Consider the following 14,871-nt stretch of genomic DNA (forward strand, 5'->3'; position numbering starts at 1 on the left):
GTGATGGTGGTGATGATGGTGATGGTGGTGATGATGGTGATGGTGGTGATGATGGTGATGGTGGTGATGAGGTTGATTGTGACAGTGACTGATAGCAGCCTGTGACATGGCCAGTGCCCTGATGCCCTCTAACCCCTAACCTTTTTCTGGCCCCTGCAGCCCCCCTGCAGGCACTCTACCTCGAAGTGGTTCCTGTCATTGGCGTCAACCAGGAGGTGACCCTCACAGCTGTGCTGCTGCCCCTGAACCCCAACCTCACCGTCTTCTACTGGTGGATTGGTCACAGCCTGCAGGTACGCTGGCCCCGTGCCCCTGGCAGCCCCTCCTTCCCACAGGCTCCCATCTGGGGTGGGGAGTGGGGCAGGCCCCACCCTCCATACTGGGCAGGACACAGTGTGTGACACCATGGAGGTGAGGAAAGCACACACCGACTCTTCCTTCACCCTGAGCATCTGTTCGGGGTCCGGCCATGTCTGAGTGTGATGGACGGGGGGGTGAATCGGGTCAGACCCTGCCTTTTCCTAGGGAAAGATGTGGGAACATAGTAGGTGACCTAAGTTAGTGTGTGACAGGTGTCACAGGAAGGAGACAGGTGACGCGTCTGAGAGTTCCAGAAGAGATCAGGCCATTTCTAGTTATAGCATGGGAGTAGTCAGGGAAGCCTTCATGGAGGAGGGGGTCCCTGGGGCTGGACCCAACCTCAGAAGCCTCACCCAGGGCTGTGGGTTGTATCCTTTGGGCAGTGGGGAGCCAAGGGCGGATGCCTGGTAGGAGACCCTGAGGGGCTTTGCAGGTGAAGCTGTCCCCCCTTAGGCCGGGGGGTGCCTCAAGACCCAAAGGGGGATCCTTCATTTATTCAGCAAACGGCAGCCCTTCACCGCCGAGCAGAGAGCCCCAAACAGCGGCTGAGGGCCCAGACCGGGAGGGGCCCTGGGCTCCAGACTGTGTTTCCTTGGCATGGGGCTTGGGCTCCGGGTTCGAATGGCACCTCGGCCCCTTGCAGCCGAGCTCTTGGGGCTGGTCGCTGCACCTCCCCAAGCCTCTGCCTCCCCGTCTACAAGGTCCGAGGTAATAGTGAGGCCCAATCGGATGTGTGTGCCCGCCCCACAGGGTGGGTGCTGAGCCGGCCGCTGGGGTCCAGGGATGAAGGTCCCGTAGCCCAGCTGAGCGTGGAGGGGGCGAGGAGGTGAAAGGGATCAGGGTGGAGGCCCTGCCTGGCAGCCGCTGGAAGACGGTGTCCGTGCTGGGGAGCTCAGGACCGGGCGTCTCTGGGGGGCCCTCTCCATACCCCCCAGGGGCTCTCAGTGCAGCCCTGGCGGCACACCGGGGCCAGCTCTCCGGCCCAGCCCTGACCCCCGCTTGTGCCCGCAGCCCCTGCTGTCCCTGGAGAACTCTGTGACAACGCGGTTTGGGGACACAGGGGACGTGCGCGTGACGGTGCAGGCTGCCTGCGGGACCTCCGTGCTGCAGGACTCCAAGGTGGTCCGCGTGCTGGGTGAGTCCCCCCCTGCCCCCCGGGACAGGCAGCACAGCTCCTCCTTCTCAGGAGCTCAGGGTCGGGGCCAGGCGGTGTACATGTCACCGATGTCCTGGTCATCCCAGGCAGGACCCAGCGGGGCAGAGGGGCCAGCAAACGCAGCTCTGACGCCCCCGGCCTTGCTGGCCTCCGTTTCCCCATCTGTAAGATAAATACCGACAACTCCTACGTCCATGGCATTCACAGTCTCCACACGGCACAGAGGAGGACGCGGCTGAGGGGCTTGACAAGGTCACCCAGCAGGAACAGAGCTGGGGTCGGGCACCGGCTCTGCCTGCCCACCGGGTGCCTGTCCTCAGCATCCCCGTTATCTGAGGATTGTCACGTGATCGTGTCCATTTTGTGGAGAGTCCTGCTCTGAATCCGTGTCCCGTTTATCGGTGCTCACTGGGGGCTCTGAGCCCCCCAGGAGACATTTACAATAGAAAATTAGTCCTAAGAATGGAAGAGACCCCCCCACCCCGGCACCATGTTGCCCTCATCACCACACTGATAAACGCTCGTTTTGCTTTAAGAACAGCCTCTCCTGTGGACAGCAGCCATCAGTTAAATATTTAGGGGCCTGCCCTCAGCCATTCCTTCATTCACGAGCATGTGGGCACCAGGCCCTGAGCCCAGAGCCTTGAAACAGTCATCTCCACCTGCACTGCATGCTCACAGTTGACAAGGCACTTGTCCCTTGAGCTCCTCATCCCTGCAAAACCTCCTCCCATTTTGCAAATCAAGAAACCAAGGCTCGGGAGGTAAACGGAGAGATTGCACTTCACTCTGAGACTCCTGGTGCCGGGCCTTTTTTTACCACCCGCTGCTTGTGGCTCTAGAATAGGTTTCTGAGTTGCGGACCCTGGGAGATGTGAGAGACGGAGAAGGTGGGTTCTCTGCTCTTCAGGGACTCTTACTCTGGTGGGGGGACCAGCCCAGTCAAAGTCCATGGATCCCTGGGGCACGAGAAGTCAACGTCGTAGGGTGTGTACGTCCTTGTGAGTTGATGGGGCAAATCACACAGCAGGCTTGGCCCTCCCTCCAGGGGCAGCACTGCTGTCCTCGTCATTGTCATCTTTGTTGTTGTTATTATTATTATTAAATGGCAGCCAGTGGAGTGGGCCCTGCCCGGGACAGCTGCTGGCACACAGACTGGGAAGAATCTCGTTTTCTGAAAGTGGGCCGCAGGATCCACAGCCAGGGCCAGCCCTGGACCATCCAGGGGCTGTGGCCACCGTCCGCAGAGGAAGCGGGGCCGGGCGCCCAGGACTGACCCACTCTCCCATCTCTGCCTCTTTCCAGATCAATTTCAGGTCATGCCTCTGCAGTTTTCCAAGGACCTGGATGCTCACAACCCCAACACCCCCGAGTGGAGGGAGGACATTGGCCTCGTGGTGTCCCGGCTCCTCTCCAAGGTGCCCCCAGCCCACCACGGGCAAAACCACCTGCCCACCTCTGGGTTGTGGGTGCCCCAGAGAAGCGGGGGCTGTGGAGCCCCCAGCAGAGGGCAGGCGGGCTGCCCTGCAGTCCTGATGCTGTGTCCTTCACATCGGCTGACAGTAGTGCTTGGAAGCCATGTAGGGTCCTCTTACCTGGCCCCGGGGGACATGCAGCCAGACTGTCACCTTGCAGAGGAGGGACAGGACTGCATCTTCCATGCACATCTAGTGAGCACCAGCTGTTTGCACGAGACACAGTTGCTGTGCTACAACAGAATCTCTTTAAAGGCATTTTCATTTACTCACCACGTTTCTCTTCCGGGCTGGATACTGGAGACAGAGAGATGAGTCAGTGTGATGGCTGCCCTCAGGGAGCTCACAGAAAGCAAGGGCAGTGCATCAGGGTAGGCATAGGGCACTCGAGGCCCTTGGGCCCCCAGTGGGAGAAAACCCAGCCCTCTAGAGTCATCCAAGGCTGTCACAGACTGAGGCCCACCCTGGCCATGCCTCCCTTTGGCCCGTTAATAATTCGGGTAATATTGTCCTGGGTGTTGAAGGATGAATAGGAGTTTGCCAGATGAACGTGCATGGAGTGGGACTTTCAGGAGACAGAGCTTTGTGGGTTGAGGGAGTTGCATGGTCAGGAGCCCTGACACTTGGGAGGACAGTAGCCAGGGAGGGGCCTGCCCCCCTGGGCATGGTGGGAGGAAGGAGCTGAAGGCCTGGCCGAGCGGAGGCTGAGGTGGTGGCCAAAGGCTGAGGGACCGGGAGCGCTGGGCTGCAGTAGGTAGAATGCAGTGCCATAAGCTGCTGGGGCCATGACTCCAGGTGTACAGGGGTCAGGAATGGCCAAGACTCAGACAGGCCCCTCAGGGAGAGAGGGTATTCCTGGGCCCCTGGAGTGCGGCAGGGGACAGAGAAGGCCGCTGGATCAGAGTGGCTGTCTGTGTCCCCGCAGGAGACCAGCATCCCCGAGGAGCTGCTGGTGACCATCGTGAAGCCGGGGCTGCCCACCTTGGCCGACCTCCATGTGCTGCTGCCTCCTCCCAGGCCCACGAAGAAGAGGAGCCTCACGAGTGACAAGGTATCTCCTGCGGCCACCGGGCCGGGCCCTCCCCGCGCCGCCGAGGGTTTGGTGGTGACTCCCGAGAAGCACGAGGACCTCAGCCGCTCCTGATCGCGTCCAGTCGCTGCCCCTCCTCCCCCTTGTGGCTACACCAAGGTCACAGCGGTGGCGGAGCGCGGGGCACCAGGGCATTGGGCAGGACCGGCCCCTCGGGGACGCTCCACTTTTGCTCTCATTTCATTGGCTAGAGCTGGTCACACCGCGCCAGCTTCACCGCGAGGGGCGAGCACGGGCTAGGGGATCCTGGGCGACAGTTTCAGGACATCCAGCTAGGATGGGGAATCAAAAGGTGAATGGGGGGGGGTGGACTTCCCTGGTGGTCCAGCGGTTAAGACTTCCCCTTCCAGTGCAGGGGGTGGGGGTTCGATCCCTGGTCGGGGAGCTAAGATCCCACAGGGCTCGTGGCCAGAAAGCCAAAACATAAAACAGAAGCAACATTGTAACAGATTCAATAAAGACTTTAAAAATGGTCCACATCAAAAAAAAAATCTTTAAAACACCATGTGTCAAAATTTATATAGCACAGATACAACAGCCCTTGATCACTTAGATCATCCAATTGCTCAGGTTCTAGAAGAGGTTTGAGAGTATAATTCCAACATTATATAATAAGTGTCTCAGTCCCAACTATTCAAAACTTCAGCACCTGATCATGTCCTATTTTTTTCCTACTTGTTCATTCACAGATTCAATAAAGACTTTAAAAATGGTCCACATCAAAAAAGGAAAAAGATGGATGGGAAGAACTTCACGCCCTCTAGGGCGGCTGTAATTCCGTACCAAGCAGACAGTAATGAGTGTGGACGAGGATATGGAGAAACTGACCCCTCATTCACTGCTGGGGGGAGTGGAAAATGGTGCAGCCACCGTGGAAACAGTCTGGTGGTTCTTTAAACAGTTAAACACGGAGTCACCAAATGATGCAGCAGCCCCACCCGCGGGAGTGTACCAAAGAGAACTGAAAGTGTATGTCCACACACACACACACACACACACACACACACGTGTGCGCCTGAACGTTCACAGCCGCAAAGGAGAAACAACTCAAATGTCCACCCACCGATGAGTGGATGACAAGCTCTGAGCTAATCGAGAAGACAGATGCTCACGCAGACGGTCTGGAAAGAGTGACCCGCACGGAGGCACGGATACAGCAAGACCAGCAGGACCCCCGCGGGTGGGTGGTAGCGTCCCATTTTACAGACGAGGGAAGTGAGGCCCAGTGAGGCCCCCACCGGGAAGCACAGCGCGGGCGGGGAGCCCCACTGTCACTCTGGCTGCCAAACCGCGCTCGAGCCACTCCCGGGCGGCCTCCTGGCGGACCTGTGCCTGTGCCAGCCTGAGCCACGCGGTCCCAAAGGGCGTCCACATCCGCAAGCCCCCAGCCCCCACTGATGCAGTGTCTCTGGAGGTGGGGGTCGGTGGTGGGTTGAGAGGCATTGACCCACTTCTCAGACGAGGAGCTGAGGGCAGAGGGGAAGGCTGCGGGGGTCCCACGTGCCAGCACGGGGCTCAGGGGCTGCACCCGCTCGGGGCCCTTCGAGTGAGGGCTGGAAGGGAAGGAGGTGAGAGACGGGGGGACCCCACCCCCATTGTCCTGAGTGCTCAGAGGCTGCCACACGCCCGAAGTCAGCGAGGAGACTTAGCCGCGCGCCACGGCCACGGCCACGGCCACGGCCAGCAGCCTCGCCTTGCTGTGTGCGGAGCGCGGGGCTCCGGGCGCCGCGCCCGACGCGCCCGCGAATCCTCACGCTGACCTGAGAACGGAAAGGTGCAGCGACCCCTCCAGGCCATGAGGTCAAGGGGCACAACCAGGTGTCTTCCCGGACCCTTCAGGTCTGGGGCTGTTGGCCTGTCGTTTACACAGTTCCCGACTCAGGACCCTCGTTCCGTGAGCAGGGAGCGGGCCTCGTGGAGTCCCAGGTGCTGAAACGCTGCTCAGGGAAGCAGCCAGCAGAGTCCCCGGGGCATAACCCCCCGAGGCCCAGGGAGCAGAGCCACGGGGACCCCATCCCTGAGGGGGACCCCTCCCCCAACACATCTGCACCCACCTGTGCAGAGGGTGACACCTGACACCCACGTGGCTGAGTGGTTCCCTTCTGAACACCAGGAAGACTCCCCCCTCCTGAACTGTCAAACCAGCTGGGCGCCCCAGAGGCCAGCTGCCCCCTCCCCCCACCATGATCCAGCAACATCACCTCCTGGGATTTCTCTGCCTCAGGGGTGGGCTCACTCGCCTGCCTGGGTCACCTCTCCTGTCCCTGTCTTGTCTTCTTCCTGGTCTTCCACCTCCAAGAAGCCTCCCCTGATTACTTCTGGGGTTGGGGGCCTCCTGGGTTTCCCCAACTTTACCACATTCCATGGTCCTGACTAAAACTAGAGCTCTCTGAGGTCAGGGCCACATTTGGGTCACCTTGTGTCCCATTGTAGGTTCTTGGTGAGCGCTCATTGGTGGCTAGTATTCCCCTTTTACAGAGGAGGCGACTGAGGCCCAGAGAGGCTGAGTGGCCCTCCCCCGGCCCCGTGGCACAGGAGGGCCAGGGTGGACATCTGCCCAGCTCTCCCGCGCCCTCTGCTGGGTCCCCGAGGACCCACTCACTCCCCGCTCTGTGCTTTCAGAGGCTCACGGCCATCCAGCAGGTGCTGAACGCACAGAAGATCAGCTTCCTCCTGCGTGGTGGGGTCCGGGTGCTGGTGGCCATGAGGGACGTGGACACAGGTGAGAGGGCTGGCCTGAGCTCACCTCTGTAGGGTGGGGTGGGCGTGTGTCCAGGCCCCTCAGACGACGCCCGTTACCGTGGACGCTGGGGTCAGAGGGACCCCTCTGCCGCTCGCATGCTCCTCCTGGCCGGGGGGTTGCCTCCGGTTCAAACCCAGTCACACCAAGGGCCTCACGGTGCTCTCCGCGGACGCAGCACGGAGCTCCTGCTTTAATTTATGTCATTTAGAGTCTCAGGTGACCTCTGTCCCAACCCCCCACCGTGGCCGGCCCTCCCCACCTCGGGGCAAGGATCTCTGCAGGAGGAGAGCTGCGTCCTGCTCTGTGCAGCCACGTGCCCGCGCCAGCATCAATCCGGACGGAGGAGTTCTGTCCACTTTCCAGGAGGAAGGACCAGGCCCGGGATTTACTCAGTGGGGGCCCTGGGTGCCAGGAGGCCGGCCGGTGCCCACACTGACCACTCACAGGCTGCTTTGCTCACAGATTCTCCAAGCCTGGGAGGAGGTGGCGGCTACTGGGCGGTGGCCGTCCTCCTCCTCATCGGGCTGTTCGCGGTGGGAGCCTTCATCCTCTACAAGTTCAAAAGGCAAGGTCACCTGGCCTCCCTGGGCTAGGGCGTGAGGGCGGGGCCTGGAGGGGGGCAGGGCAAGGTCACCTGGCCTCCCTGGGCTAGGGCGTGAGGGCGGGGCCTGGAGGGGGGCAGCTTCCCAGCAGGGCCTTGGAGGGTTGTGGCTGTGCCTGTGACGGGTCATGCGGCGGGGAGGGGGCTTGTCTGGACCCACAGCCTGGTTCTGAGTCACCCTGATCCCGGAAGGAGACGGCCGACCGCTCACAACCCAAGGAGAACCTTCTACCCCCATCCTCCTCTCTGCTCCACTCGCCCAGTTTACAGATGAGGAAACCCAGGCTCAGAGAGCTTAAGTGATTTTCCCAGGGCCACACAGCTGAGGAGTGAGGAGTGGGGCTCTGACCCCAGGCTGTGCCCCGCCCCCATGCTTCCCCCAGCTCTCACCCACCCCTTGCCTCCGCAAGCATGATCCAGGGCTGCCGTGTGCCAGGCACTCCACCGGGAGGGGCTCCAGCCTCCGATGGAGCGGCTGCACGGGACGCCCAGGGCCGGAGCGGGCGGGGGCCTGAGCCGAGGTTGGGTGGGCGGCAAGCACACCGTGCGGTCATCGGGAGGGGTTGTGGTGCCTCTCTCCCCCTCTGACCTTAGTCCTCATCTGTGAAATGGGTTTAATAACCCTCGGTGCTAGGATTACTCGTGGGCACCCTCGAGGGCCTGGTGAATCTGAACTTGCCGGATTCTGGGCCTGGGAACGCGGAAAACGACCAGAAAGCGCCACCAGACGCATTTCCTGCAAAACGCAGCTGCCACATCTGAGCCCGTTGTTTGTCCCCGTCTTGCTGGTTTGGCTCCAGTGGCCTTGGGGTCTCCCTGGTTGGGGTCGCCCTTGGGAACAGTCCAGAGACGGAGCTGACCCTCCCCTCCCTGCTCCTCTGAGGCCGAGGGTCCTTCCTCCCCCGAGCCCTGGACACTGCTGGGTCTCTGTCCTCCAGCACCGTTCACACTGGGTGACAGCCCCCCAACCTGCAGGGCAGCCCAGCTGGCAGCAGGGCTGAGTCAGCCTCGAAGACCGGGCCACCATCCTGCCCTGCTGCTGACCAGCTCTGTGGTCCTGGCCAGTCTCCTCCCCTCCCTGAGCCTCAGTTTCCTCTTGTGTAAAAGGAGACTAAGCAGGAGGAGGATAGGACAGGGGGAGAAGAAGAGGGGGAGGAGGTGGGGAAGAGGAGCCGGGGGCAGGGAGGGGAAGCTGGGGAGGGGAGGGGGGTGGGCAGGCACAGACGCAGGCCCCCAGCTCCTGCAGACCTTCTGTGCCCGTCTCCCTTGTTGCCGTAACGCCTTGTTTAATTGGGACCTTGTGAAAACCGCCCGGCTCAGGCCTGGCTGAGGCAGGCCATGGGATGTGAGTCCTGAGAGGCTGAACGAGAAAACGATTTAGACGCCGCCTCCCAAGTCAGAGCCAAGTTGGAGGCAATGGCTGGAGTCGGGACCTGCCCCCACCCCTTTCTCTTTCCCCTTGGACCCCAGTTTGGGTGCACCCATTTGGGCTTCTCTCAGGGCCCTTGAGAATTGCAGGGCGGCAGGATTGCCTGGGGGTGCGCAGAAGGCAGGCCTGGCAGGTGGGGAGTGAAAGGGGCAGAATTCCGGCTTCTTTCAATTGCCTTCTCCAGACCCCCTGAAGGCCAGATTGCAGTTTCCACAAATTGCTCCAGATTTATCACACACAGTGTAAATGGCCCAGAAGGAACCTACTACCTTGTCCCCAGAGGAGGGGGAGGGAGGAGGAAGGGGAGGACCTTGCAGCAGCAGAGAGAAATGCCCCATTTGTCCAGAGGCTTTAAGCTCTGTGGAGCCCAGGGAGCTGGGCTCTCCTGGCTGACGCAGCAGTCAGCGTGGGCTGGGCCCAGCTGTGTAACAAACAGCCCCTAAGTCTCAGAGGCTCACAGCCATCAAGTGCTACAGTCCACTGGGTCTGGCCACATGGCCCAACCCGCCCTGGGCCCTGAATGTGCATCCTGCCATCTCAGTATTTCCAGAGAACTGCCAGTGTCGGTGAGTGGCTCTGAGGAAGCCCGCCCTCCCGCCGAGTCTAGTTCCCTTTTCTGTAAATTGGGACCATGGGCTCTTTTGGGGTTTTCCTCCAACTAACCGGGGTGTTGAACATGAAGGAGCCTGGTCCAGGGGCCCCGAGCCCCGTCCCAGCTGAGGCAGGGGGGACGGTGCAGCCAGCCCCAGAACCCTGGGCGGGGCTCAGCAAGCACCTCTCAGAGCTGGTCAACATCACGTGCCGTGTGGGAACGCGTGCCAACCCAGCCAGAGCACTGAAGTGCAAGGGGACGGGGCCTGAAAGAAAATTAAACCGCCTCTCCCCGCAACATGCCTGAGGGGAGACGGATGGACAGCGAGGGCCCCGTGGGCGGGGGGCGCGGAGGGAAACCCAGGGCCGCCGGCGCTCACGGGAGGGAGGGCTTCCTGGAGGAGGTGGCTTGGGCAGAGGCAGGGCAGGAGGCAGACCCAGGAGCGATGTCGGCGCCACACAGAGGGATGGCCCAGGGCTCCGCTGGGGGCTTCTGGGGACAGGCATCCTGGGCAGAGCCCTGAGTCCCCACCTCCGTCCCGCAGGAAACGCCCCGGCAGGACCGTGTACGCCCAGATGCACAACGAGAAAGAGCAGGAAATGACGAGCCCCGTGAGCCACAGCCAGGACGCGCAGAGAGCCATCCAGGGCGGGGAGTTTATAGACGATGAGCTCCACTCACAGACTCTAGGTAACGCCCGCCCCGAAAACCCCATCCCCTTCCCTCGCCACCTGCCCCCCCAGGCTGGCTCTCCCCACCCTTAACAGCCGCTCTCTGCACCCCCTGCACGGCGACCGCCCCACCCCGGGGTTGCTGTGAGGCCCCCAGACCAGCAGCCAGGAGGACACACCAGAAACGTGTCACCGTCGTGGGTTGTGTCGTCCCCGCCCCTTTATCCCCTCCCACGGCCGCCGGCCCAGCCGGGCCCCTCTCAGAGCCGTGGTCCGCAGCCTCCCGGGCACTTGCTCCCCACCAGGCCCGGTGCTTCCCGGCACAGTCTCGCAGCCAGCCTGGGAGGCAGGCCCTGGCCGTGTGTCCATCTGACAGATGGGACAGCTGAGGTTCACGGCAGCCACTCGGTCTGTCAAGTCAGCCGGTAAGAGGCGCACGGAGCCCAGGCTGGCCGCGCTGCAGCCCAGGCTCGGGGCCAGCTCCCCCGTGCGCCCCAAGACCCCTCAGCCCAGGCCAGCGGTGGCTGGAGAGCGTCGGGGCCCCACGCGGCCTCCCGGGTGGACACCCCCATCTTCATCGGGCGGTGTCGCACCCCACGTGAAAGGTGGTGGCAGAGGCTCCCGGGGGACCGGGCTTCCCAAGCTCGGACAGAGGGCTGGGCGTCCCAGGGAGATGAGAGGGCGGCCCTCCTGCCTCCGCAGCGCTTTGCCGTCCGTCAAGCCCCGAAGAGCAAGGAGAGCGTAATAATAAGGGATTCTTTTAATGGAGCACTTAGTGTGTGCCGGTCGCTGCCCAGATCCTCGGGGGCGGTCCCTTCTGGACCCCCCACCATCCTTTAGGGGAGGCCATAGTATCGTCCCCAAGTTACAGATGACAAAACCGAGGCCGCGAGGTGACACGCCTTGATGAGGTCCCCCCGGCACGCGGGGCCCACCACCCCATGCCCCCCGGCGGCCCCGCTGGAAGCTCTGGGCCGCTTCCTCCCCGCGTGCCCGGGAGCTGGGGGGCTCCGGGCCGCCCGGGCCGCCTTCTTCCACCGGCCACGCCCCCGGCCCCCGGCTCGGAACGCAGCCCCGCCCAGGACCCCGGCAGGCCTGTGCCCTCCTCCCTCCTGCTGCCGCCCGGGGCCTTGCCTCGCCGCCCTGCGGTGCCCCTGCCCGGGGGGCACCGGGCCCCTCCTACCTTCCCTGCCGCCGCCGGGCTGGCCCCTGCAGGGCAGCGCCCCGCTGGAAGCTCTGGGCCGCTTCCTCCCCGCGTGCCCGGGAGCTGGGGGGCTCCGGGCCGCCTTCTTCCACCGGCCACGCCCCCGGCCCCCGGCTCGGAACGCAGCCCCGCCCAGGACCCCGGCAGGCCTGTGCCCTCCTCCCTCCTGCTGCCGCCCGGGGCCTTGCCTCGCCGCCCTGCGGTGCCCCTGCCCGGGGGGCACCGGGCCCCTCCTACCTTCCCTGCCGCCGCCGGGCTGGCCCCTGCAGGGCAGCGAGTGTGGTGGCTGGTGGCGGGCATGGCCTCACCCCCGGAGGCCCCCTGGGTCCCCTGCTTGTGCCGGCACCGGGAGAGCCCCCCTCAGTCACCCCCGCAGGAAACCTAGAGACGCCCACCCCTCCGCGCGCGCGCGCGCGCGTCCAGGCACGGCCCTCCGTCGTCCCCCTGCCCCTGGGCCGGGCGTGGCTCACGCCTGGCGGCTCTGTGCCCCCAGGGAATCACTCCGGCGTGGTCCTGAGCGTCAACTCCCGAGAGATGCACAGCTACCTGGTGGGCTGATGCGGCTGGAGGCCGCGCCCGGAGCCCTCTCCTCTCCGCCGCTTCATCCCCCGTGGACGGTACGGGACCGCACGTGCCGCCGGCCCGGGGCTGGGACCGGCGTCCCCTCAGAGACCTCGGCAGAGCCCCCTCCTCCAGCTGTGTCCACGCAAGGCGACCGATGCGCCTCCGTCCAGCTCAAGCCCGCCCAGCCCACGGCCGCCCAGGAGACCCGCCAGCTCCCGCCCCCCCGGACACCAGGCCCACGCGCCGCCCGCTGCACCGCCCGCCCCCCCGGACTCTGGGCACTTCTCTGGACCTCACACGGCCGCCCTGGCTGCCCACGGCTGGTCACCGCAGCCGGGCCTGACTTCTCGTGGCCGAGGCTGGTCCCCCTGGGGCCGGGAGAGGCCGGGCTCTCAGCACCGCAGACCCGCCGCATCACCTGTGCCGCGGGCTCCCGTCCCAGCAGAGGGGCAGCGGAGCCCAGCTTGCTTCCTCACAACCTCCGGGAAGGCATCTCCCACCGCAGGGCCGGCGCTCTGCAGGGGTGTCCACCGCCCCCTCCAGAATCCAGAAAGCCAGCGGCAGGCCCTCCCAATACCGCCTTCCGCACCTCCTGCTGTCCGTCCTCTTTTTAACTGCAGATCATGTAAATACCTCTCTAGGTAGCTGTTTGCGTTTTGCGGGGGGAGGGCGGGTGTTCAGCTTCCTATTTTTATTGCCAGGCAGTAGCCCCATTCTCGGGAACCCCTTTTCCAGAATGCCCAGGGATGCTCCTCTGCCCCTTCTGGCAGCATCCTCTCCTGGGGCCCACAAGGCAAAGGCTCTCCCTGGCTTCCCCCACAGCTCGCCCCCGCCCCTCACAGGGTCCTGGGGATCCAGCGCCTGCACTTCCGAAGGAAGCCAGCAGGCGGCGCCCTCGCGCGGGGTTCCCGCCTGCGGGATCCCGTCTCAGTGGCCGCGGTGGGAACGGCCTCTGGATGCCCAGAGTGTTCTGTGCCTCCTCATAGCTTGAGGGACGCACGTAGGAACCGGGAACCAGGAGGGGTTTCGAACGGCAGGGCCCGAAGGGCCGCCAAGTAGTGTGCTCCTCGTTTTGAAGATGGAGAAGCCGAGGCCCAGAGAGGGAGTGATTTTCCCAAGGTCACACAGCAAGACGGCAGCAGAGGTGCCCAGGAGCCAGCCGCCTGCCCCCTGCGCAGGGTGATTCCACTCTCTCACAGATGCCTAGAATCAGGGACGCTAGGGATAGATGGGGGCAGATTTTCACCTTTTGCCTTGAAACTGGAAATCAGTATCCCCTCCCCATCCCCTCTCTCCTCCCCCTCCCCACACCCCAGGCTGGGCTCTCAGGTGGCCGGGGCCTTCCCCTCAGAGGTGGGGACACCAGAGCCCAGGCGAGGAACTCGCTGGCCGTGGGAAGTCCGGAATGAAGCCTGGGGGGCATTAGCCCACTTGCCCAGAAAAGAAACGTGGCCTGCGGGAGGGAGGCCGGGATGCATCCACACGCCCAGAACACGTGGGCGGCCCTGAGTCCTTGGGGAGTGGGGGGCCCCTGGAGTCCAGCTCCTGGTGTCACAAACGGGGACTCAAGACCACCCGAAACTGACTCAGAAGGGGCCGCTGCAGGTCACGGGCAGGCGACGGAGGCGTGCCTCTCCCCTCCCTGCCGGCCCACCGCCTGGAGCTCCTGGCCCAGCCCCGCGGAGCTCGCCCTGCAAGCCTTCCTCGGGACCCTTCTCGGGGAAGGGCCGGGGCGGCGGACCCCAGACTGGACCTGGGGGCCTCGGGGGGAGAGGCTGGATTCTCCGGGACCTGTGCCTCCCCGCAGCCTGCCCGAGGTCGCCAAAGACGGCTTAGGAGCCCCGTGTCTCGCTGTCCACCCGCACCCGGCCCGTCCTGTGAGTGTCAGAACCAGGGTCAGACGTGTGTCAGCACTGTCCAGGTCCAAGGTCAAGGTCAGCAAGGACACAGCCCCCAGCTCAGCAGTGCCTGCGGGTGACGACCCCTTTGCCCTTCCTTGACCCTCAGCTTCATCCTCTCTGTGGGGGTAGGGTTTTCGCTTTCACTATTTGTGTTTTTCATGTATTTTATGTCACTGTTTCTATTAAGAGCATTTTGGGTGTGTGGACCCAAGAACCTGGGAATAAGTCGGCACCTATAACCTGATACTTTCCCATTCCCATAATCGTATCAATCAACACATAGGTCTATGGATTTATCTGGTTCTGCGTTTGAGGTTCTGTGTATTTGGCGCACAGGTACACACGCAGGCACCTGGGAGTAACGGGCTGCGCTTGCGCAGCTAGCGTTTCATTCAACCGGGTTGAGCCCATACTTCGTATATGCACATAACAGAGATGCGATCGATTCTTTCTTATTTTTCCTTTTTAAAAAACAATAAATCATTTGTGATGCTTTTAACAAAGATTAAATGAATACGATCAGCGTTTGCCTTATTATGAAGCTATTTGTCAACATTTCCCTAAACTCTCACCCAGGGCCCTAGAATTTCGGTGTCAGGGACACCGGGAGGGGCCGGAAGGAATTCTCGCACTTGGTGGGGGGCAGGTGCCGGGACACTGACCGTCTCCATCACGGGATCGGGACGTGCCACCCCCAAGGCAGTGATGTCACCACATCCTCACACCCGTGTCACCTCACTTCTCCCCGGATGGCCGGCTGAGGGGCCCTGGAGCACAGCCCGTTTGCCAGGTGAGGCGCAGAGGCCAGGCGTTGAGAGCCTGGCAGGTGCGCCCCAGCCGGACGGAGGCCCCTTGTCCCTGAAATGCCGTCCGCTTGTCTTTGAGGAGACAGAGGGGTCAGGAGCAGATAGGAGAAGGCCGGACGCGGGCAGCGCACCACCCCCGTGCACACGCACCCTCACACGGGCACCCTTAGACTCACACAGATGCAGATACGCCCCTCCTTCTCTGGATCGTCCTGTGTGGGGTTCAGTATCAACATCCTCAGAAACTTCCTGCCGGATCTCATGCCCCTCCAAACCGGT

General features: G+C 63.1%; 1 protein-coding gene across 1 annotated transcript in view; it reads left to right on the forward strand.

Annotated features, from left to right (window-relative positions):
- SORCS2 (sortilin related VPS10 domain containing receptor 2) overlaps positions 1–14,220 on the forward strand; it is a 97,177-nt gene extending 82,957 nt beyond the window's left edge. The window contains exons 18-25 of the mRNA XM_028492572.1: positions 160–293; positions 1,372–1,495; positions 2,822–2,934; positions 3,917–4,042; positions 6,704–6,803; positions 7,287–7,389; positions 9,991–10,136; positions 11,815–14,220. Coding sequence (XP_028348373.1) covers positions 160–293; positions 1,372–1,495; positions 2,822–2,934; positions 3,917–4,042; positions 6,704–6,803; positions 7,287–7,389; positions 9,991–10,136; positions 11,815–11,879 — 911 coding nt within the window. The 3' untranslated portion in view covers positions 11,880–14,220. The remainder of the gene's footprint in view (positions 1–159; positions 294–1,371; positions 1,496–2,821; positions 2,935–3,916; positions 4,043–6,703; positions 6,804–7,286; positions 7,390–9,990; positions 10,137–11,814) is intronic.
- The last annotated feature ends 651 nt before the right edge of the window (positions 14,221–14,871 follow it).

Source organism: Physeter macrocephalus, chromosome 7, assembly GCF_002837175.3.
Source record: "Physeter macrocephalus isolate SW-GA chromosome 7, ASM283717v5, whole genome shotgun sequence".
Classification (NCBI taxonomy): Eukaryota; Metazoa; Chordata; class Mammalia; order Artiodactyla; family Physeteridae; genus Physeter; species Physeter macrocephalus.